General features: G+C 45.3%; 1 protein-coding gene across 1 annotated transcript in view; it reads left to right on the forward strand.

Moving 5' to 3' along the window:
- The first annotated feature begins 4,934 nt into the window (after positions 1-4,934).
- USP18 (ubiquitin specific peptidase 18) overlaps positions 4,935-23,752 on the forward strand; it is a 34,133-nt gene continuing 15,315 nt past the window's right edge. The window contains exons 1-4 of the mRNA XM_068971019.1: positions 4,935-5,097; positions 19,646-19,756; positions 20,808-20,904; positions 21,937-22,082. Coding sequence (XP_068827120.1) covers positions 19,753-19,756; positions 20,808-20,904; positions 21,937-22,082 — 247 coding nt within the window. The 5' untranslated portion in view covers positions 4,935-5,097; positions 19,646-19,752. The remainder of the gene's footprint in view (positions 5,098-19,645; positions 19,757-20,807; positions 20,905-21,936; positions 22,083-23,752) is intronic.

The following is a 23,752-nucleotide window of genomic DNA, read 5'->3' on the forward strand; positions in this document are numbered from 1 at the left end:
GGAGTAACAGGCAAATTTGGCCTTGGAATGCGGAATGAAGCAGGGCAAAGACTAATAGAGTTTTGCCAAGAAAATGCATTGGTCATAGTAAACACCCTCTTCCAACAACACAAGAGAAGACTCTACACATGGACATCACCAGATGGTTAACACTGAAATCAGATTGATTATATTCTTTGCAGCCAAACCAACTGTCGTCCACTAAAATAAAAAGATGCAAAGTACTGATACTTTCAACAACCTGGATGATGTTCTAGAGTGTTAAGCTGAGTGAAAAGGCCAATCTCCAAAGATTACGTGCTGTGTGATTTCATTTGGTTAGCATTCTATCCAAATGAAATCCAAATGTGTTGTTTGGCCACACCCAAGGATCACAGGATCTCAGTTTTCACCCACCAGGGATTGAACCTGTGCCCCCTGCATTAGAAGCACAGAGTCCTAAGCCCTGGACTGGTAGCGAATTCCCCTACCTAAAGTTTCTGGAATGACTAAGTTATACAAATGACGAACACATTAGTGTTTGGCAGAGGTTGAGGTCGGGGGTGGGGGGTGGAAGTAGGTGTGTCTGTGAAGGGTGACCTATGAGATGCTTGAGTCCATGGACATGTTCTGCATGAACATTGGCTGCATCGGTGTCAATATCCTGATTGTGATATTGTCGCAGAAACCAGTATTTGAGAAACCAAGCACCACACTCGGAGAGTTGGAGAACTCAGGTTTATTATGCCAGCAGGCCCAGAGGAGTTAACACTACAAGCTCTGAGCCCTGAACAAAGGGATTAGAGAGTTTTTACAGACAGACTGTAGTGGGCAACACTATTAATTGGTTTAAACTAGGGGGTTCACACGCAGGGGAACAGCAGTCAAGGGTGGGGAGGGGAATGCCTGGCCTGGACAGGCATGATTAAGCAGATTTGCAGGGTCGGGTGACTGCAAAGAGCAGGACAAGGGTGAGTGAGATAAACTCCAGTTCCTACTATTGCACGTCCCCACTTTCTGAGACTACGTGACCTACGTGATCTAGCCTTTGCAAGGGGCAAACTGAGCTACAGAGGCAGAAGGAGAACGTTATATAAAATTAAAAATTTTCCTCTTCAGTATGTGCCACAGTGCTACTAGATGGGAAAACTCGAATTTCTCTGCATGATTTCTTACAATTATCTCAAAATAAAAAGTTTAATAATAAAAAACATAAATGAAGGAGATTATGGCTTAGATTCTGTACTGGAAAAGAGTTGATAGAAAGGACAATACTGGGATAACTGGTGAAGTTTGAACATTGAATATGTTGAAAATAACACACTGTTCATAGAAAACACCCTCTTCCAACAACATAAGATAACACTCTACACATGGACATCACCAGATGGCCAACATCGAAATCAGACTGATTATATTGTTTGCAGCTGAAGATGGAGAAGCTCTATACAGTCAGTAAAAACAAGACTGGGAGCTGACTGTGGCTCAGATCATGAACTCCTTATTGCCAAATTCAGACTTAAATTGAAGATAGTAGGGAAAACCACTAGGCCATTCAGGTATGACATAAACCAAATCCCTTATGATTATACAGTAGAAGTGAGAAATAGATTTAAGGGACTAGATCCGATAGTGTGCTTGAGGAACTATGGATGGAGGTTCATGACATTGTACAAGAGATAAGGATCACGACCATCCCCAAGGAAAAGAAATGCATAAAAGCAAAATGGCTGTCTGAGGAGGCCTTACAAATAGCTGTGAAAAGAAGAGAAGCGAAAAGCAAAGGAGAAAAGAAAAGATATACCCATTTGAATGCAGAGTTCAAAGAATAGCAAGGAGAGATAAGAAAGCCTTCCTCTGTGATCAATGCAAAGAAATAGAGGAAAGCAATAGAATGGGAAAGACTAGAGATCTCTTCAAGAAAATTAGAGTTACCAAGGGAACATTTTATGCAAAGATGGGCTCCATAAAGGACAGAAATGGTATGGACCTAACAGAAGCAGAAGATATGAAGAAGAGGTGACAAGAATACACAGAATAACTGTACAAAAAAGATCTTCACAACCCAAATAATCATGATGGTGTGATCACTCACCTAGAGCCAGACATCCTGGAATGTGAAGTCAAGTGGGCCTTAGGAAACATCACTATGGGCAAAGTTAGTGGAGGTGATGGAATTCCAGTTGGGCTATTTTAAATCCTAAAAGCTGATGCTGTGAAAGTGCTGTACTCAATATGCCTGCAAATCTGGAAAACTCAGCAGTGGCCCCAGGACTGGAAAAGGTCAGTTTTTATTCCAATCCTAAAGAAAGGAAATGCCAAAGAATGCTCCAACTACTTAACAATTGCACTCATCTCACATGGTAGCAAAGTAATGCTCAAAATTCTCCAAGCCAGGCTTCAGCAATATGAGAACCATGAACTTCCAGATGTTCAAACTGGATTTAAAAAAGGCAGAGGAACCAGAGATCAAATTGCCAACATCTGTTGGATCATCAAAAAAGCAAGAGTTCCAAAAAAACATCTAGTTCTGTTTTATTGACTATGCCAAAGCCTTGGACTGTGTGGATCACCACACACTGTGGAAAATTCTTTAACAGATGGGACCACCTGACCTGCCTACTGAAAAATCTGTATGCAGGTCAAGAAGCAACAGTTAGAACTGGACATGGAACAACAGACTGGTTCCAAATTGGGAAAGTAGTACAGCAGGGCTGTATGTTGTTACCCTGCTTATTTAACTTATATGCAGAATACATCATGAGAACCGCTGGACTGGATGAAGCACAAGCTGGAATCAAGATTGCCAGGAGAAATATCAATCACCTCAGATATGCAGATGACACCACCCTTATGGCAGAAAGTAAAGAAGAACTAAAGAGCCTCTTGATGAAAGTGAAAGAGGAGAGTGAAAAAGTTGGCTTAAAGCTCAACATTCAGAAAACTAAGATCACGGCATCTGGTCCCATCACTTCATAGCAGATAGATGGGGAAAAAGTAGAAACAGTGACTGACTTTATTTCTTTGCGCTCCCAAATCACTGCAGAAGGTGACTGCAGCCATGAAATTAAAAGACGCTTGCTCCTTGGAAGAAAAGTTATGACCAATCTAGACAGCTTATTAAAAAGCAGAGACATTACTTTGCCAACAAAGGTCCATCTAGTCAAGGCTATGGTTTTTCCAGTAGTCATGTATGGATGTGAGAGTTGGACTATAAAGAAAGATGAGTGCCGAAGAACTGATGCTTTTGAACTGTGGTGTTGGAGAAGACCGTGAGTCACTTGGACAGCAAGGAGATCCAACTAGTCCATCCTAAAGGAAATCAGTCCTGAATGTTCATTGGAAGGAATGATGCTGAAGCTGAAACTCCAATACTTTGGCCACCTGATGCAAAGAACTGACTCATGTGAAAAGATCCTGATGCTGGGAAAGATTGAAGGCGTGACGAGAATGTGACAACAGAGGATGAGCTGGTTGGACGGCATCACTGAATCAATGGACATGAGTTTTAGTAAACTCCGGGAGTTGGTGATGGACAGGCAGTCCATAGGTTGGCAAAGAGTCGGACACGACTGAGCAACTGAACTGAACTGAACTGCAAGTTGTCCATTTGTCTTTGAACCTTAACTTCTCTGCATGCCCATCTGGTGAGCCCCTAGTTTCAGCGACCTGGCCTTTCATATCAAAGGGTGGCAGTGGGAATTAGGGTTAAGACCCTCTGGAATCCTGGCTTCATCCCTTGTAATCTTGTGACCTTAGTGAAGTCACTTAACCTCTTTTTTTTTTTTTTTTTTTAAATGTGTGCCATTTTTAATGTGTTTTATCATTTCTGTTTTATGTTTTTGTGTTCTGGCCGTGAGGCATGTGGGATCTTAGTTCCCCAACCAGGGAGACCAGGGACCAAACCAGACCCCCTGCTTTGGAAGGGGAAATCTTAACCACTGGACCATCTGGGAAGTCCCACTTAGCCTCTCTGAAAATTAGTATTCGCGCCTATAAAACTGAAATAAAAATGGGGCCTCTATTAGGAACCTGTCATATAGACTGAATTAGGTTTAGAGCTTAGCAGGGATGGCACCCCACTCCAGTACTCTTGCCTGGAAAATCCCATGGATGGAGGAGCCTGGTAGGCTATAGTCCATGGGGTCGCACAGAGTCAGACATAACTGAGCGACTTCACTTTCACTTTTCACTTTCATGCATTGGAGAAGGAAATAGCAACCCACTCCAGTGTTCTTGCCTGGAGAATCCCAGGGACGGCGGAGCCTGGTGGGCTGCCGTCTATGGGGGTCGCACAGAGTCGGACACGACTGAAGCGACTTAGCAGCGGCAGCATCAGCAGCAGGGAGCCTGGCATTTCTCAGGGACCCAGTGTACGTGAGGGTCTAAGGTGGAACAGTTCACTTTCTGTTCCCCACCAGCTCTGCGTCACAGCGGGTTCCCCGTCCCCGCCCCCGCGCCACCCCAGGGGCACCAGAGGACAGCGGGCTTCGTCCTGCATCTATCTACCGTCTGTCATCGAATATAAAAGCCAGACAATTTTAAGATACCCAATTTAAGAAATTAGATCATTGCTTCAAGAAAGAAAAAAAAAAGAAAAAAAATGCTGCCACGTGTATTACGAAATGCCAAACGATTGTAAAACACCTCCGAATGACTACGGAGATCTTAAAATGTCCAAACAAGAGCGTGTTCTAGGAACCAGTTTAGGCCGTGTTCTGCAGACAGCGCGCACGTTTAAACGCGAAACCAACCGCGGAGGCACGGACTTCGCGCTCACTAGCGCTTCCTCCGCTGAGTTTCGCTTTCAGTTCGCAGGAAACGAAAGCCTAGCGCCAGGGCGGGGGCGGGGACGGGGCGGGGACTGGGCGGGGACGGGGGTGTGGGCGGGGACAGAGGTCCTGGTGCAAGGGCGCCTGTCCGCGGCGACCCAGAGGGCCAGAAGTAGGGAACCGAGGTGAGTAGGGAGGCGCGGGGACAGCCGGGGGGACCGAAGTGGACGGACCGGGCGTCGCCCGCTGCGCCAGCCCCGCAGCCTCCTGGAGGGCCCCACTCTGTGGCTGTACTTCACCCACATTCGACTTGGCAGCGCGGGTCTGACGCTTCGCGGCTCTTAAGGCAAGTTTGGTGGTGAAGATAAGGCGGGGCTCTGCTCATTGCCTCGTGGATACTGATGGGATTTATTTGGGCTCCGCGGATTATAATAATGGTCTGTATTCGTTAATAGGTGTATTGGATCGATGCAGTTTTCCCACGCTGATGTACTGATTTAGACTTTTTTTTTTTAATTTTACTTCATTTTACTTTACATTACTGTATTGGTTTTGCCATACATCAACATGAATCCGCCACGGGTGTACATAAGTTCCCAATCCTGAACCCCCCTCCCACCTCCCTCCCCATACCATCTCCTTGCATGACTTTAATTAATGAATTGCAAAACTGTCGAAGTTTGTAAAAAAAATTCCAAAAGATGCAGACAAACCTGAGATAGAAATAAGGTTTCTTTTAATCCTCAACTCGCTATCATTTTATTGGGTACCTTGCCAGAAATTTTTATATGTACAACTCCAAAATTGCTCTGTAAATTTGCTTTCCCCCCACCTAACAGTATATTATGGACATCTTTCCATGGCAAGAGATACAGTAGGTCCACCTCATTTTAAAAACTGGTGAAAAATATGAGAGATACGTCTTTCTATTTAAACACTTCATGGACATTTAGGTTCTTTCCTGTTTTTAGCGGTATGGATGATACAACAGTATCATTTATAGTCACAGTTGTGTGAATATATAAGCATATTTGTGGAGAGTTCCTATAAGCAGAATTGCTGGGTCAGTGGGCATACAAACTGAAAAATTTGAAAGATTTTGTTAAATTGTGCAAATCAGAATATTTTAGTCTGAATTTAGACCTTTAAACCTAAAACTCTATGACCTCTGAAAATCTGGACCTAAACGTGTTTTGAAAATTAAAGTAGAGCCTTTACTTTCATGCTTTACAGCACTGAGGTAGCTATACTTTGAAATCATTGAAATAGGGGCACATATTTAAAATATTTCTTTTTGGTGGCTCAGACAGTGAAGAATCTTCCTGCCATGCGGGAGACCTGGGTTTGTTTGATCCCTGGATTGGGAAGATCCCCTGGAGAAGGAAATGGCAACCCACTCCAGTATTCTCACCTGGAGAATTCCATGGACCTAGGAACCTGGTGGGCTGCAGTCCACAGTGTCACAAAAGAGTCAGACATGACTGGGTCACGAAAGAGTCAGGCATGACTGAGTGACTGATACATACTTTCCATTTGGTATTACGCTGTGAGGGTGAGGTGGGGGCTTCAGCCTGGACATTTAGGAGGTCTCCTGTGCTCATAGGAACCAGACAGGCCATCAGCTAACAAGTACACAGCTTCATCCTGGTTTTTGGATCTCTATCAAGGAACTGGGGAAAAAAAGAAAACCTTTAATATTTTTTAACCAATAAAAATTAGGTGCACAGTATGGATGCTTTTATATTAAATATAGTGATGAGCTTGCAAAGAGGTTTCATCTGGAGTGTTCCAGTCTGTGTGCCCAGCGCATTACCGTTACTGGAGCAGCACACACCAACATGAAATATGAGATCTGGATCTGTTGCCATGATGGGTTGCATTTGGACTGTGAGGCTTGCATCACACACAGTCCAGGCATGTAGGTTTTGATCCTCTTTGGGCATTTAAGGACGGAGTTGGTTTTCCTTGCAGAGAGTCTATTAGTGAGTGAAGAGCCCAGTTAGCGCCCGGGGCCAGCCCAGGTTTCCTATGTCGAGTCTTAGGCTGTTTCTCTGAAGTCTCTGGTTGTTTCTGTGGCTGCAGTGGTGGCTAGTCTAAGCCAGCTGTTTCTGTCCTTCACATCTCCCATTTATAAGCGTAAAAATTTTAGGAAGAGTGGGTTAAGTTAGTTTTGTTCTTTGGAACCCAAGATTTTATTAAATAGGAGACTATTTTTCAGAGCAATTTTAGATTCACAGCAAAATTGAGTACACAGAGTTCCTATATACCTCCTGCCCCTCTAGCCTCCTCCACTGTGAACAGTTTGTTACAATTTATGAACGTAGGTCATTATCACGTAAAGTCTGTGCTTTACATTAGGGTTCATTGTTTTGTGCATTCTATGAATTTTGACAAATGTATGATGGCATGTATCGACCATGTATCAGACAGAATAGGAATAGTCTCACTGCCCTAAGAATCCGGTGTTGGAGCCCATTTTTCAGTCAGGCATTGAGTTTGAAAATTCAGCATCCTTAAAATATTCCTCAAAATATATCCATTCTCCTTTCCCCCGTCACCACTTGCTTAGCTCACTTTCTCCATCCTCCTCAGATCTTTAAGTTTCGCTTTCCTCTCTTTTTTGCCCCACCTACCTGTCTCCTCTATGACTACCTTTGAAGTTTCCTGCCTTTCTCTGTTGACTCTTTGGGATCTGGCCTCGCACCTCTCCAGATGATCCCTCTACTGGGTTTTACCGTCTTATTTTCAAGGTCTGGCAGACTGCAGAGTAGTATCTCTGGGAAACAGGCTGATCCCTTCCTACTGTTTCATCAGATTTCCTTTGATGTGGTCTCAAAGTCCTAGGTTTTGCTCATGGAATTGTCAACTGCCATCTTTTCTTTGTCAGTTTAACTTTTCTAGGTTGATCCTCATTAGAGGAATAACTGTTTATGACTATTGAAAATATTTGCTAAGAAAAGAGTGTTATCTGAGCCATTTAACATGAGCCTGTTAATTATGCCACTTATATTTAGCAGTTTCCGAGCTTCTTATGTTCTCCTCCCTTCACCTTTTATAAAAGGATTGAGAAAAAATTGTAAAACTTCTCATTCCTAATTCACTAATTTTTTGGATCTTAGAGTAGAAACACTATTGCTAACAAAGACTCCCTTAAAAGATTTTAAATCTATGCCTTAAATGATTTATTGCTTATTTAAAATCATATTAATTATAAGAAATTAAGAGAAATAATCCAGGGAAAGACAAAAGTGATTTGTAACCAATTGGAATTACCCTTTAATGACATTTTTGATATATTTTGTCCCAGTCTTTTTTTCTCTGTGTGTGTAGTTATGTTTGATAAAATTGAGTTCATACTATGTAATTTGTAAAATACAGAAAGAAAATAGGCTGTAAGAATGAATTTTGGTGAATGGTCTTCACATAGATCTTTGTATGTGTCTCTTTCTTGAAGCTATAGTCCCGGAGCAGAGTCATGTTAACCAGTAGTCTTTCAGCTAAAAGTGTCAGGAATGCATTTCAGGCTAATTTTAAAAACCGGAGAGGGGATTCTGAGTGGAGACCTCTGGGGGCAGGCATCTGGGGCTGGGTTGGTCCAGGGCCTCAGCTGACCGTCTCGGGACTCTGTTTCCTTCTCTGTCTCTTGGTTCTGTTACCTGTCATTGGCTCTTTTCCTTGGCTGGGATTTGTTCTTCCTGTAGTGGGAAAGATGGTCTGATTTACAATCTCCTGGTCTAAAATCTCATCTAAGAAGTCTCAAGGCTGATTATTATCAGTCCTGATTGGGTCGCGTTTCCATTGCTGAAACAGCCACCATGAGCCCTGTGAGGCCAGGCCTCTGAGCCAGGCAGTGCGTGTGGGCTCCACCCAGTCTTCATAGTCCAAAAGTTGAGAGAGTTTTTGTAAAGAAAAAGTGAGTCTGCTACCAAAAGGTGTGGGTACTGGGCTGCAGAAATGACAGCTGTCCACTGGAGTCACTTTTGAGGTTGTGGTGCGCTTTGCTGAGTGTGCGTCCAAGCTGACTGTGGCTGTCTACTCCCCGTGGCCATGTGTGGATGGGGAGCTGCTGCTCTGCACCTAGTCTCTGTCTACACAGGTGACACCATGAGATGTTCACTGCTGGTGCCTTAAATGGAAATAAAGCAGCCGGGAAATCATGCCCCTTTAGGGAGAGCAATACTGGAACTGAACTGAAAACAGTCTTCATGAAATGACTTGAAGGTAGCTGGTCTGCACGCACACCTCTGTGCCGGTGGTCAGCCCCCTGAAGCCCGAACTTGGTCAGTGCTTGTCCAGAAAAGCCTCTCAGCCTTAATGCGCCCATAGGCGCATTCACCTGGGAATCTTGTCAAAATGCAGATTCCAGTCCTGCCTCTTTAACAGACTTCAGGTGGTGCTGATGCCACTGGTCCAGAAACCTGCCTTTCTAGTGACAAGATGTTAGACAAGTGGTTGCCAATATTTTAGCAAAACGAAAGAAAACCTCCCCTTCAGGTAAGAATTATACTCTCAATATCCATTAATTAAGAAAACACGTTGGAAATTACTACATGTTCAGAAAAGCTTTTACACCTTTGGGCAGAACACTAAAGGACTGAGTGTTAAACTCAATGTTTGGTTACAGGTGAGGCCATCTGCCTCTCGCCTGTGCTGAAATGCACTCCAATTTCAGCACATCGCTGGGGTTGAAGAACGGGAGGGTCTTACAGCTGGTGTCCCCTGAGAAGCGTTTGGATTCTCAACAAGGCTTTTAGTGTGGTTACTTCTTCAGTAGTTTCCAGTGAACAAACTGCAGGTGCTAAGTTCTGCAAACTACAGCATTAGGGCATGTTTGTGTGTGTGTGGGGGGTGTTATTGTTTGAGGAGCCTTTTAATCACATAGTGTCTGCTATTCCATAGTGTCTGAACATCTTACAGTAAGTTTGTGACAAAACCATTCCAAAATCTCTGATGAAGGATGGTGAAACTCTTGCTGTCTTTCTCTGACCTTACATTCTTCTGTGCTATAGTTACCTCCTGGACACATACTGAAGGGTGTGAACAAAACACTGTATGCCAGACTTGCCATATAATTTGTGGGTCCCCTAGTAAAGTAAGAACATGGCTGTTAAGTCGCTTCAGTCATGTCCAACTCTGTGCGACCCCATAGACGGCAGCCCACCAGGCTCCGCCGTCCCTGGGATCCTCCAGGCAAGAACACTGGAGTGGGTTGCCATTTCCTTCTCCAGTGCATGAAAGTGAAAAGTGAAAGTGAAGTCGCTCAGTTACGTCTTAATCTGTGCGACCCCATGGACTGCAGCCCACCAGGCTCTTCCGTCCATGGGATTTTCCAGGCAAGAGTACTGGAGTGGGGTGCCATTGCCTTCTCCCAAGCATACACTGCTGCTGCTAAGTTGCTTCAATCATGTCTGACTTTGTGCGACCCCATAGATGGCAGCCCATGAGGCTTCCCCGTCCCTGGGCTCCTTATTAAACAATTGTGAAGAATTTCAAGACTGCAACAGGGGAGCATTAAACCAAACCAGCCGCTTCTGAGTGTGTCTTTGCAGCTACACGGGTTGTGTACTCATCAAGCCAGCCCTTGACTATGTCTGTGACTGCCAAACCATTCATAGCCTTCATCTTGTTTGTTCCACTGTTGATGACAACTGTATGACACTGACATTTAAAAAACTGCTTTTCCAGTCTATATATATTCTTCAATCAAACTTTTTAGGAGAGAATCTGACTGGACTCACCATTAACCCATCATGCTGTTTAAAATAGGCTCTGGTTGTTTCTGCCTGTTCAGATGCTTGGTGTATACGATACAGAAGTAGCACATTTAAAATAATCACTGTTTATTTGATGTGTACAGCAGAATGTGATTCAGAAAATTTATTTCTAGAAACATATTTTCCAGAGCAGGTTGTCCTTAGGATTCATAGTTTAGGTAACTGTCAAAAGTCAAGCGTTTGATTTCCAACCTTTGAATTGAGTGACCATCTAAAGTCATCATTCAGACAAGAGTTTCAATGGTCCACAAGTAGACCAGATCTTAAAAAGAGTGCTTGATTCATGTGTATAGTCTGTGATTTTTGAAGTTTGACAAGTGTGAACAGATTGTGTTTTTGGCATTTGGTTTCTTTTCAGATTTTTTTAATATTGTTTCTTACATTTGGAGTGAATAATGATTTATTCTTAATTTTTTGTAGATATTTTTGGAGTTTTTCCTCCTGATGATAACTGGTAAAACTGATGTTCTGGTTTAAATTCATCTACACAAGATCTGAAGTATTTGCAAAAAGAAAAATAATTTGCAGATGCGGTTTTTTTTCTTGAAAGACTCGTGACTTAATTCGAATTACATAATTAAGATTTAAATACAATTCTTCGAGATTATTTTGTTTAACATGAGAAGTTTGACATACCAAACAATTTTGCAAAGTGTAGAATTGTTACAATCTAACTCTGTTTTTCTAAATTACTTTAAAATTTAATAAAATTGCCTAAATAGCTTTGTAAATCAGCTATATTCTAATAAAAAATTTTCATAAAGTTGTAAGCCAAAAAAGATACAATATTCTTTGTAAGCTATTTAGCAAACTTATTCACTCTCTTTACTACATGTATTTTCCATTTCTTTTGCTTTTTTAATATTTTAAAGTAATTTTATGCTTATAATTAGTGGTCCAAACCATTCATGGTTGCATTCTGTTGCAGCGTCTTTCTTTTGCAGTGAAAATTATGCTTTAGTGTCTCAACATAGAAAGTGTATGAGATTCTCTACCCTAAGTTGTGTGGATCGTTTGCAACTGGATCTTCAGATATTAACAGTCAGTCCAGGTGACCCCCCTTTTTTGTCACACTGGTCACCTGGGTGGTCACCACAATGGCCATTCAACCATGTGCCAGTGCAGGGACACCAGAAGGGACACTGAGCTAGGCGCTTGGTGGTCGGCCTCTCAAAGGCTGAGGCCAAGGAGTGGATGGATCTTAGCTGAATAATAATAAAGTGAAGCCATGCTCTGGTACTTTCTGCTGCTGCTGCTAAGTCGCTTCAGTCGTGTCCGACTCTGTGCGACCCCCTAGACGGCAACCCACTAGGCTCCAGCGTCCCTGGGATTCTCCAGGCAAGAACACTGGAGTTGGTTGCCATTTCCTTCAGTGCATGAAAGTGAGAAGTGAAAGTGAAGTCGCTCAGTCATGTCCGACTCTTTGCCACCCCATGGACTGCAGCCTACCAGGCTCCTCCGTCCATGGGATTTTCCAGGCAAGAGTACTGGAGTGGGTTGCCATTACCTTCTCCGATTCAGTAGCTCAGTTCAGTTCAGTTCAGTTACTCAGTTGTATCTGACTCTTTGCAACTCCATGAATTGGCAGCATGCCAGGCTGCCTTGTCCATCACCAACTCCTGGAATTCACCTAAACTCCCGTCCATTGAGTCTGTGATGCCATCCAGCCATCTCATCCTCGGTCGTCCCTTTCTCCTTCTGCCCCTAATCCCTCCCAGCGTCAGAGTCTTTTCCAATGAGTCAACTCTTCCCATGAGATGGCCAAACTACTGTAGTTTCAGCTTTAGCATCAGTCTTTCCAAAGAACACTCAGGACTGATCTCCTTTAGAATGGACTGGTTGGATCTCCTTGCAGTCCAAGGGACTCTCAGGAGTCTTCTCCAATACCACAGTTCAAAAGCATCAATTTTTCAGTGCTCAGCTTTCTTCACAGTCCAACTTTCACATCCATACATGACCACTGAAAAAACCATAGCCTCGACTAGATGGACCTTTGTTGGCAAAGTAATGTCTCTGCTTTTGAATATGCTATCTAGGTTGGTCATAACTTTCCTTCCAAGGAGCAAGCGTCTTTTAATTTCATGGCTGCAGTCACCATCTGCAATGATTTTGGAGCCCCCCAAAATAAAGTCAGACAGTTTCCACTGTTTCCCCATCTATTTCCCATGAAGTGATGGGACCAGATGCCGTGATCATAGTTTTCTGAATGTTGAGCTTTAGGCCACCTTTTTCACTCTCCTCTTTCACTTTCATCAAGAGGCTCTTTAGTTCTTCTTCACTTTCTGCCATAAGGGTGGTGTCATCTGCATATCTGAGGTTATTGATATTTCTCCTGGCAATCTTGATTCCAGCTTGTGCTTCCTCCAGCCCAGCATTTCTCATGATGCACTCTGCATATAAGTTAAATAAGCAGGGTGACAATATACAGCCTTGATGTACTCTGTTTTCTATTTGGAACCAGTCTGTTGTTCCATGTCCAGTTCTAACTGTTGCTTCCTGACCTGCATATAGGTTTCTCAAGAGGCAGGTCAGGTGGTCTGGTATTCCCATCTCTTTCAGAATTTTCCATGGTTTCTTGTGATCCACACAGCCAAAGGCTTTGGCATAGTCAATCAAGCAGAAATATATGTTTTTCTGGAACTCTCTTGCTTTTTCCATGATCCAGCATGCCGGGGTCCAGCCCCGGTGGATCCGGGGAAATTTGAAGTGTGGACGGCGTAGGCGAGGAAAACTTATTTGTTTATTAATATGAGATTAGATTATGAAGAAATAGTGTAGTAGGAAAATTAAGTGGAGAAAGAAGGCTGAATAACGGATTAACGGGGAAGGCCAATAAAATTCCAGACAAGGAGCTTGCATCATCTACGTTGGGCCACCGGCGCCCACTTGAATATCGAAGGGTGCCCCGCCTTAGGCTCCTTTTTGCGTGGGTCTTAAAAGCCAGAACAAGTAAGTAGACTTGGTGAGCTGCCCCGCTCCAGATGGGAATTCAGCCTGAAATTAGAGTAAAGAGGAGACACGGGGGAAACCAGTCCAGAGACTGGCCCTGGCCTCTATTGTCTAGAAAGGCCTTTTATATCTTTTTGATTGTACATAGAGATCAATGGGTAATACAAAATTATGCAGTGTTAGCAGCCCAGACTCTTATCAAAACCAGGCTTTTCTCTCTGCATACCTAGTTGTATACACAAGTCTTAGGTAATTTACATCATCTTCCGGCCAAAAGGGCCAATTAACATTTTACAGCCTATTTTCTGATAAGGGTTTGTCAACCAGAAGACTTATTTGTGTTGATCTTCTCAAAGTCTCTCAGAAAGCCACTAAATAAAGTTACATTCTTACATAGCAAAGATACAGCAACTTATAACAAGTAAAAGGAGTACAGTGATTTATAACAAAAGAAAAGTAATTAACTCAAAAGTCTATTGTTGCTAACATCAAAACTACTATATATCTTTTTCCATATCCCGTTTACATTGATTAACATCCTCCCAGGTGCCTAAAAGATAAAGAATATGGAGGTCTGGCAGCAGTCATTGAGTCAACAGTGAAATCCATCACCAATATGATTTTTAGCTCTTTAGAAAAGGCTCTGTATCTTTAAGATGCTTTTAAGCTTCATGCCTCTCGCGGCTGGGGGGCTGTAAGCAATTCACAAGCTGAAAAAGTGCCGGGGGAACCTGTTAGGCAAGCTAGAGAGTTATCAGAGGGGGTTTAACTGAAACATCCCTTTCAAATGCAGAAGACTAAAGCCCTGATTTGACTTTTTCCAGAGAATATCAGAAGAGCAGAGTACAAAAGCCGGCAGATTTTTGGTGTTTTGGGGTGCATGCTCAGGAAATTCCAGGGGGAAACCCTGAAGCCTGATCACATCCTTGCGTTTTGTCAGGCTTCCTTCCTCATGACCTTGTCATGGGCAGGATTCCTCACGCTGGCCCCCGGCACCCCCAGATGTTGGCAATTTGATCTCTGGTTCCTCTGCCTTTTCTAAAACCAGCTTGAACATCCGGAAGTTCACGATTCAGGTATTGCTGAAGCCTAGCTTGGAGAATTTTGAGCATTACTTTACTAGCGTATGAGATGAGTGCAGTTGTGTGGTAGTTTGAGCATTCTTTGGCATTGCCTTTCTTTGGGATTGGAATGAAAACTGACCTTTTCCAGTCCTGTGGCCACTGTTGAGTTTTCCAGATTTGCTGGGATTCATTAGCTAGTGAATAATAAATAAATGTTTATGAACCCCTTTCCCCTAGCTGGAACGTTACTGGCAAGTACATGCTTTCGGCTTGTCTCTTCCCTCTGCTTCCCTGTTGGAGCTAATGGCCTTTTTGATCACAGTTATCCATTTAAGAAGCTTTATCTCCCGTGCCCATTGATGCCTGAACAATGTAATATCTCATTTTCCTTGAGTTTGAATTACAAAAGAAATATTATATATTATCTTCTAAGAATTGTCTTTTGACTCAGCACTGTTTCTAAGATTACCCTTTCGGGACATGTTCACTCAGGTGCAACTAAGGAGTATAATTTCACTGTGTACATTTATTACAGCCCACGTACTCATTCTTCTGCCTTTGGGCCAAGTGCTGGGATTGTTTCCACTTTTTTGTTGTACAAACAAGACTGATGTGAACTTTCTTGTATATATCTCCAGGGACACATGTAAGAATTTCTCTTTAGAATTTTTATTTATCTACATTCTTTTCAAGACTTGGTTCAATCAGAATTTTTTTTTTTTTTTGGCTGCACTGAGCCTTGTTATGTGAACTGTGAACTTCCAGATGTTCAAGCTGGTTTTAGAAAAGGCAGAGGAACCAGAGATCAAATTGCCAACATCCACTGGATCGTCAGAAAAGCAAGAGAGTTCCAGAAAAACATCTATTTCTGCTTGATTGACTATGCTTTATTGACTGTGTGGATCACAATAAACTGTGGAAAATTCTGAAAGAGATGGGAATACCAGACCACCTGACCTGCCTCTTGAGAAACCTATATGCAGGTCAGGAATCAACAGTTAGAACTGAACATGGAACAACAGACTGGTTCCAAATAGGAAAAGGAGTACGTCAAGGCTGTATATTGTCACTCTGCTTATTTAACTTCTATACAGAGTACATCATGAGAAATGCTGGGCTGGAAGAAGCACAAGCTGGAATCAAGATTGCCAAGAGAAATATCAATGACCTCAGATATGCAGATGACACCACCCTTATAGCAGAAAGTGAAGAAGAACTAAAGAGCCTCTTGATGAAAGTGAAAGAGGAAAGTGAAAAAGTTGGCTTAAAGCTCAACATTCAGAAAACTAAGATCACGGCATCTGGTCTCATCACTTCATGGCAAATAGATGGGGAAACAGTGGAAACAGTGGCTGACTTTATTTTTCTGGGCTCCAAAATCACTGCAGATGGTGACTGCAGCCATGAAATTAAAAGACGCTTGCCCCTTGGAAGGAAAGTTATGACCAACCTAGATAGCATATTAAAAAGCAAAGATATTACTTTGCCAACAAAGGTCCGTCTAGTCAAGGCTATGGTTTTTCCAGTGGTCATGTATGGATGTGAGAGTTGGACTGTGAAGAAAGCTGAGTGCGGAAGAATTGATGCTTTTGAACTGTGGTTCAGAAGACTCTTGAGAGTCCCTTAGACTGCAAGGAGATCCAACCAGTCCATCCTAAAGGAGATCAGTCCTGGGTGTTCATTGGAAGGACTGATGTTGAAGCTGAAACTCCAATACTTTGGCCACCTGATGCGAAGAGCTGACTCATTGGAAAAGACTCTGGTGCTGAGATGGATTGGGGGCAGGAGGAGAAGGGGACGACAGGATGAGATGGTTGGATGGCATCATCGACTCGATGGACGTGGGTTTGGGTGGACGTGTGCTGTAATTCATGGGGTCACAAAGCGTCGGACATGACTGGGCGACTGAACTGAACTGAAGCGAGCCCGTGTTGTGGTGCACAGGCTTTCTCCAGCTGTGCAGTGCTGGCTCTAGAGCACGGGCTCAGTAGTTGTGTCATATGGGCTGAGTTGCCCTGTGGCGTGGGGGATCTTCCCTGACCAGAGATTGAACCTGTGTCCCCTGCATTGGAAGGTATATTCTTAACCACTAGACCACCAGGGGAGTCCTCAGAATTCTTAACCAATGCCGGTTGAACAGTGTAAAATGGTATCTCATTATGGTCAAGGTTTGCAGTTCTCTGACCACTAGTGACCACTTAACTTTTTATAAAACTTCAAATTCTGGAACTCTACATTTTTTCCAGTCCTGACTTGGATTCAGCTGTGCAGATTTGCTCAGAGTCCTTTGCACACTCTTCCCACATTCTCCTCCCCCAACCATTGGGCTTCTTTGCACATCACCTGCCTTGCCCCAAAGTGTCCTTTATTTTACACCATACCCTTTCCTTCATAATAAACTCAGATCCAGACCCACTTTTCCCACAAAACTTGCCCTTGTGAACATCAGGGAATTTAGGTCACTTCATTTAAACACTGAGTCCTAATGGGCCTTTCAGCCAGTGGCTGAAGTGCAGATGGGTGCAAGGCATTTAGCTACGTTTATTAATAACCTTAAGGGGGAGTTCCCTGGTGGTCCAGTGGTTAAGACTCTGTTCCCCATGAAGGGGCCTGGGTTCAATCCTGGTCAGGGAACTAGATCCTGTCCACTGCAACTAAGAGATCCCTCGTGCTACAGCTAAGATCCACCGCAGCCAAATAAATGTTTAAAACCAAACCCTTAACTTTGTGCACTGTGACCTTGTAATTATATTTCTAAGAATCTCTCCCAAATACTGATTTAGCGACTGGTTGTGTCTGATGGTCAGGTAAGTTAGAAAGCCACAGACTTATTTGCACCAGGATAGGGAAATGATCAGAGTTGGACACAACTGAAGCGACTTAGCAGCAGCAGCAGCAGCAGCAGGGAAATGATGGTCATGAGTTTGCACAAGCTCTGCAAGATAAAGAACAGGGAAGTCTGGTCTGCTGCAAGCAGTCCATAGTGTCGCAAAGAGTTGGACACGACTGAGCGACTGAATAACAAGGGAACGATTGAGCAAACAGTATGGGTTGTGGCCTCAGCTTAGACTCTGGGCAGGCCTGAGCCCTGAGCTGCAGGCAAAGCTGAAGCCCTTTCAGCAGAACTCCGTGAGATGAAAAGGCAGGGGGCAGTGGGAGGCCTGGGCGTGGATCCCACTTCCTTGTCAAGTCTGCTTGTAGACACGAGGGAATCTTTGTGCATGGATCGCTGTGTTGGGCAGTGCCCTGCAGACACCCGTGTGCACTCTGGGCAGGTACGGACAGGGTATGGTGCTTGGGACCTGTTCTGAGACTCCTGAGATTCCAAGCATACCTGGAGAGGATGCACAGGTAGCTGAAGTCTGTGCTGTCTGGAGGAAGTGGGTTCTGGTTCACATGACCTCGTTTACAACTGTGGTTTTGTTGCATCTGTGACCTTTGGTTTGACTGAGGAAAAATCAGATAGGTAGAGAAAGATTTTATACCTAAAGATATTCCCTGTATTTTTTTTAAAGTAATGGTAAATAACTGAAAACAATCAGATTATTCCACAGTGTTTGTTGATATATTAGGAATCATTTTGAAATGGTTGATGATGTACTACTTTTTCTATCTCATGTTGCAACAATAATTTTCCAAAGTCATTTTAAGTGCTTTACACATTTTTTTGTGTGCTGATATAGCAACAGAATTACAGGCCTCTGTCAGTGACCCGTGACCATGGAAGGGGAAAAGGAGAAAGCCCAGGGCAGAAAAGAATGTGTGATAAAGTTTATTATGTGACTGTGCACACATGGGCGTGGTGTTTGGGTTCCCAGCACTACTGGCAAATGTCCTTGGGAACCCAAACACCACACCCATGTGTGCAGTCACATAATAAACTTTATCACACATTAATCCCAAGGGTGGAAGAGCCTGGTAGGCTGCAGTCCATGGGGTCGCTAGGAGTCAAGACACAACTGAGTGATTTCACTTTCCCTTTTCACTTTCATACATTGGAAAAGGAAATGGCAACCCACTCCAGTGTTCTTGCCTGGAGAATCCCAGGGACGGCGGAGCCTGGTGGGCTGCTGTCTGTGGGATCGTACAGAGTCAGACATGACTGAAGCGACTTAGCAGCAGCAGCAGCTGGCTGAGTGTCGGCATTTCTTGGTGGAGCCTGTTGAGAAGAAGAGTATATACTCTGTGTGTGTGTGTGTGTGTGTGTGTTGTCTAAGAAAACTCAATAGACTGAGGACCTGCTATTGACTTGCTCCTCCATTGATGATGTCATCCCAGCTGAGATGATCATAGGAGAGGTGTGCTGGGGAGCACCCCTGGGAAGACACCAGGGTGGGAGGCAGGGAGAAGTGAGCACAGCACGGTGGGCAAAGGGGGGACTTGAACTGCCAGACTCTGCAACAGAGGCCTCAGCTGATCCTGAGGGGAACTCAGGGCTGGGTGACCTTTCAGAGCTATCACACCTTCAGACAGGTGGTAAGGCCCTCATGCCCTTCATTGTCCAACCCCTGGAGAGGGACTGGGGCAGCTGTCTTCACTGGGGTGAATTCCTCAGGGGCCTCAGTGGGGGGCTGTCAACCACCACACCCTTCGGCCTGGGGAAGGGCTTCTGTCCTGCCAGAGTCTGGGTGTTGCCACCTCCCACCACAGGCAACATAGCTGTTCCCACATCAGGGTACAGTGAGCCAGGTAGTGGGATGGTCCTTGCACTGCACCCATGGGGCATCAACAGCACCCTGGCTTCCCCACCGAGGAACCAGGACAGGCTTCCTTGGGTCCAGCGTGCAGACAGCCTTCGGGCAGTGGCACTGATGGCCTCCAGGGATGGTTTGGGCCTGGGATTGAGCAGCAGGGAGACCCAGGTGTATGGCCTGGACCCTTGGTGAATGTGGAGCCATTTGCCTGAATAGAGAGCTGGGAGGTAGGGGGAGAGGTTGTGGCCGTGGGTCCTGATGAGGAGACAGTGGGGACGAGGGACCACAGGGACGGTGCTCGCCGAGTTCTTTCTCGTCCTAGAGCTTTGTGGCTGGTCTCCCCAGACACTGACCCTCTAAGACTGGCTGTTGGAAGTCAAAACTGGTCACACAGATCTTCTTCCTCTTCACAGAGGGCCTCCCAAGGCCAGCTCATGAGAGCTCTTCTGGGAAGTGAGGTCAAACTGTCCTGAAGACGCCTGCAGCAGCTGTTGGTCCAGGGACCTTGGAGCAACCACTGATGGGTACGTGCCGGGACCCCCGCCGGTCCTGGCTATCTCCACGTTTCTTGGCAGAGCCCATTGAGGATGAGGCAGAGGAAGCCCAAGCCCACCAGCCAAGACCCCACTTCTTCTCTTTTGTCTGCGTAGAAACGCTTTGCTTGTCCCCTGGACCCTGAAGCCGTGGAGCGTGCAGTCCACGAGGCCTGCTCTCTTGTGCCTCCACTTCAGCAGCCGTGAAGTGGGGACTGTTGAGCTCCTGAGCACATGGGCTTGTTGGGAAAAATGGGGACTGCTTTTCCCCGCACCAGGGGCTTCTGCTGAGTGGGGAGCAGACATCCGTGGCCCTGCTGGACCAGATTCCTGGTTCTTGTTGCCCTAGCATTTATACCAGAGCCCTTTCCCCAGGAACTCAAAGTGGACTCCCTTCCTCTTAAATGACACACCTTGTAGGGTCTCCTGAGCACCGGGTGGGTGGGAGAGGGGAGGTTGGTGGTTAGTGGGTCAGAGAAATGCTCTCTTGGTTTTCCCACATCCACGGAGTTCCCTGTAGCTTGCAGCCTCTTGAGGTTGCATGAGTTTAGATGAGGTGGGTCCCCCAAGCTTTCTCTTGATTTCCTCCCACTGTGTGGTAGGGCCTGGGTAGGCCGTTTGCACCAGGGTCTGGAATAGATTGTCTGGGAGGGTGCTCTCGGCCCTGACCCCGTGGATGCCCACTGTGACCCAGCGCTGTGCGGCAGCTGCCGGGCAGGGCTCCGGGCTCCCCCAGGCGCTGTCTGTAGTCTTCTCTTCCCCTGCTCTTACTGCTGCACTGTTACCAGTTTGACAGCGAGTGATGCCCCTTGTGGCGTGTCTCTTTCCTGGACGGTGGAGACTTCGGCTGCTGTTTCACTTTTCAGAGGCTGGTGTTTCTCTCTCATTTCCAATTTGGTTGCAAGCTCCTTAGTGAATTCTTTGTGCCCCTGGGAGTCCTTTGTAGGATATCACGTCCTCACGAGGGCCGAGAAGAATGTTGGGTGTTTGCTGAGTTCCATGGACGGCCTTTCTCTCAGTGTCTTCCCTCTGCTCCTTGCAGGCCCGGTCGGTTTACACAACATTGGACAGACATGCTGTCTTAACTCCCTGATACAGGTGCTTGTTAGAAATGTCGGATTCGCCAAGATATTGAAGAGGTAAGACCATTGTTAAGGCAGATAAATGTGTGTTGTTTTTTTGTTTTCGTTTATTCTGTTATTCACAGTTATTTGGACTTTGAGAAGTCTTTCAAAAGCTGCCAGAGAAGAGATCTTGTTTTGTACAATCTGGACTATACATTGTAATCATCTAGGAAGTTTAAAAAAATGTGAAATGCCTCTCCCATCCCAGATACTTGGTTTCACTTGGGGTCTGGATGGGTTTCTAGGGTGGGGCCCAAGCATGGGTACTTTCCAGAAAACTCCCCAGATGATTCTAAAATGCAGGCAGACTGAGAACCACTGATTTGGTTAAAAAGAAGTTGGGGTAGTATCAGTGGGCGGGTCCATGAGTCTGTTGATTTTTCTCAAACAGCACACACACATACACACACACACACACAGAGTATATACACACACAGTACACACACTGTGAAAACCCTTCTTCTCAGTGGGTTCTGCCAAGAAGTGTTGAGGCCCGGCCAGCAGTGACTGAGTAGAACAACCTGCCAGTGTGTGCATATTCATATAATACACGCCATCGCTCCTTTTCTGCCTTGAGCTTTCTCCTTTTCCCGTTTCATGGACACGGGAGCTTGCCCGTAATTAAACAAATCATTGCCAGAATACGCTGACGTTCCTTCCTGTGTCCTTCCCAGGACTAGACCTTACTTGCTGTTTCCCTTTGAAGGACTTCAGGCTGGGCATGTGCTGTGGACCCAGGACCGACTGCTCTTGCCCTTCACCTTGGTGTGATTCTCGTGCAGGGTGGGGAGAGGGTGCCCCATCTCGAGAGGATGCTCTATCGCTGATTTGCTGACATGGCTGTCCTCAGCCTTGTCTGTACATTTTAGTCATCTGGGAAATAAAAATTTTGATAAATGGGCCCCGCCCCCAGAAATCCTGACATGGGCCATCTGCAGAGTGGCCCGGACATGGAGATCTTTGAAAGTTCTCCCAGGTAACTCTAGTGTGGCCCTGGCATTGAGAACAGTGGGGACAGGGAGGTTCGTGGCTCTTCTCACCTGGCAGGATAACGGTACCAGGCGGAGTTGAGGAGCAGAGGAAGAGTGTCCCCTTCCAGCTGCTCTTGCTGCTGGAGAAGATGCAGGACAGCCGGAAGAAGGCGGTGCAGCCCACGGAGCTGGCCTACTGTCTGCAGAAGTACAACATTCCGTGTAAGATGGTCCTCCTGCTCTGGCTCCTGGCCTGGTGCTCTGAGGGGAAGGGGAGCTCTTGGAGGGGTGAGGGGGACGGAGCAGAAGAGAGGAGAGCAGAGGAAAGGAGGGACCTGATGGCCCTTGAGTGCACAGGAAGGAGACCCTCCTTGTGTTGGATGCCTGTGTGTGGATCTGAAATAGCTTAAACAACCCTCATCTTGCAGGGACAGCATTTGTTTCGTTATTCATGTGTTTCTTTCGTACTCACTCTTTTCCTGCCTCTCAGTGGAGTAAGTCGGCCTAGGAGTCTCCTCAAAGCTGGTTCAGCTGCAGGTAAAGCATCCTAAAGAAACAGGGTAAAGGATTCGTAAGGAGAAACCATGTTCTACGGAAGGAAACTCTTAAATAGCTTAGTTTTTTTTTTTTAAAAAAACAGATTCGAATGGAATATACCTCACATACTATAAATTTAGTCATTTAAAAGTATACAATTCAGAGGTTTTTAGGATTTCACAGAGTTGTGGAATTATCATCACAGTCTAAATTTAGCAAATTTTTATCATCCCCCCAAAGAAGTCCTCTACCCATTAATAATTGCTCACCATTCTCCTTTGTCTTCTTCTAGGTTTCATATGTCTGGCTCTTAGATCTAGACCCGTGTTTCATTTAGAGTTAAACTTTGTGAATGGGGTGAGGCAAGGGTCCGGCTTCCTTCTTTTGTGCGTGGCATCCAGTTGTTTCAGGGCCACTTGCTGCAGGTACTCCTCTCTTGCTCAGCTGGTCTAGCCTCTTATTCCAGTGAGCATCCTCTCACTTCAGCCCAGCAAACTCCTCTCAGCCGTCCTTGTGAGGCAGGCCTTAGCATTTCTCTGTCTGGGAGAGCCTGTGTCTCTCCTTCATTTCTGAGGGACAGCGTTCCTGGATAAAGTTCTGTTTATCAGCAGTTTCTCCTTTCATCCCTCTGTATATACCTCCTACTTTCTCGTGGTCTGCAAAGTTTGTGCTGAGAATGTACTGAGACCCTTACGAAGCGGGTTCCCTTGTGGATGACAGGCTTCTTTTCTCATACGGCTTTTAAGGTCTCTTTGATTAAAATAAAATTATTTTTGGTTGCCCTGGGTCTTTGTTGCTTTGCATGGGCCGTTTCTCTAGTTTGGGGGAGTGGGGGCTACTTTTCCTTGTGGCGTGTGGGCTTCTCATTGTGGTGGCTTCCCTTGTTGCGGAGCACTGGCTCGAGGGCATGTGGGCTCAGCAGTTGCAGCTCCCGGGCTCTGTTGCACAGGCTCAGTGTTGTAGCCCATGGGCTTAGTTGCTCTGTGACTTGTGGGATCTTCCCAGACCAGCGCTTGAACCTGAGTCCTATCCACTGCTCCACCAGGAATTCCTGTCTTTGACTTTTGACAGTATTATGATGTGTCTTAGAGAACAGCTGCTGCTGCCGCTGCTGCTAAGTTGCTTCAGTCGTGTCCGACTCTGTGCGACCCCGTAGACGGCAGCCCACTAGGCTCCCCCGTCCCTGGGATTCTCCAGGCAAGAACACTGGAGTGGGTTGCCATTTCCTTCTCCAATGCATGAAAGTGAAAAGTGAAAGTGAAATCGCCCAGTCATGCCCGACTCTTAGTGACCCCATGGACTGCAGCCCACCAGGCTCCTCTGTCCATGGGATTTTCCAGGCAAGAGTACTGGAG

Source organism: Capricornis sumatraensis, chromosome 4 (genome assembly GCF_032405125.1).
Source record: "Capricornis sumatraensis isolate serow.1 chromosome 4, serow.2, whole genome shotgun sequence".
Lineage (NCBI taxonomy): Eukaryota > Metazoa > Chordata > Mammalia > Artiodactyla > Bovidae > Capricornis > Capricornis sumatraensis.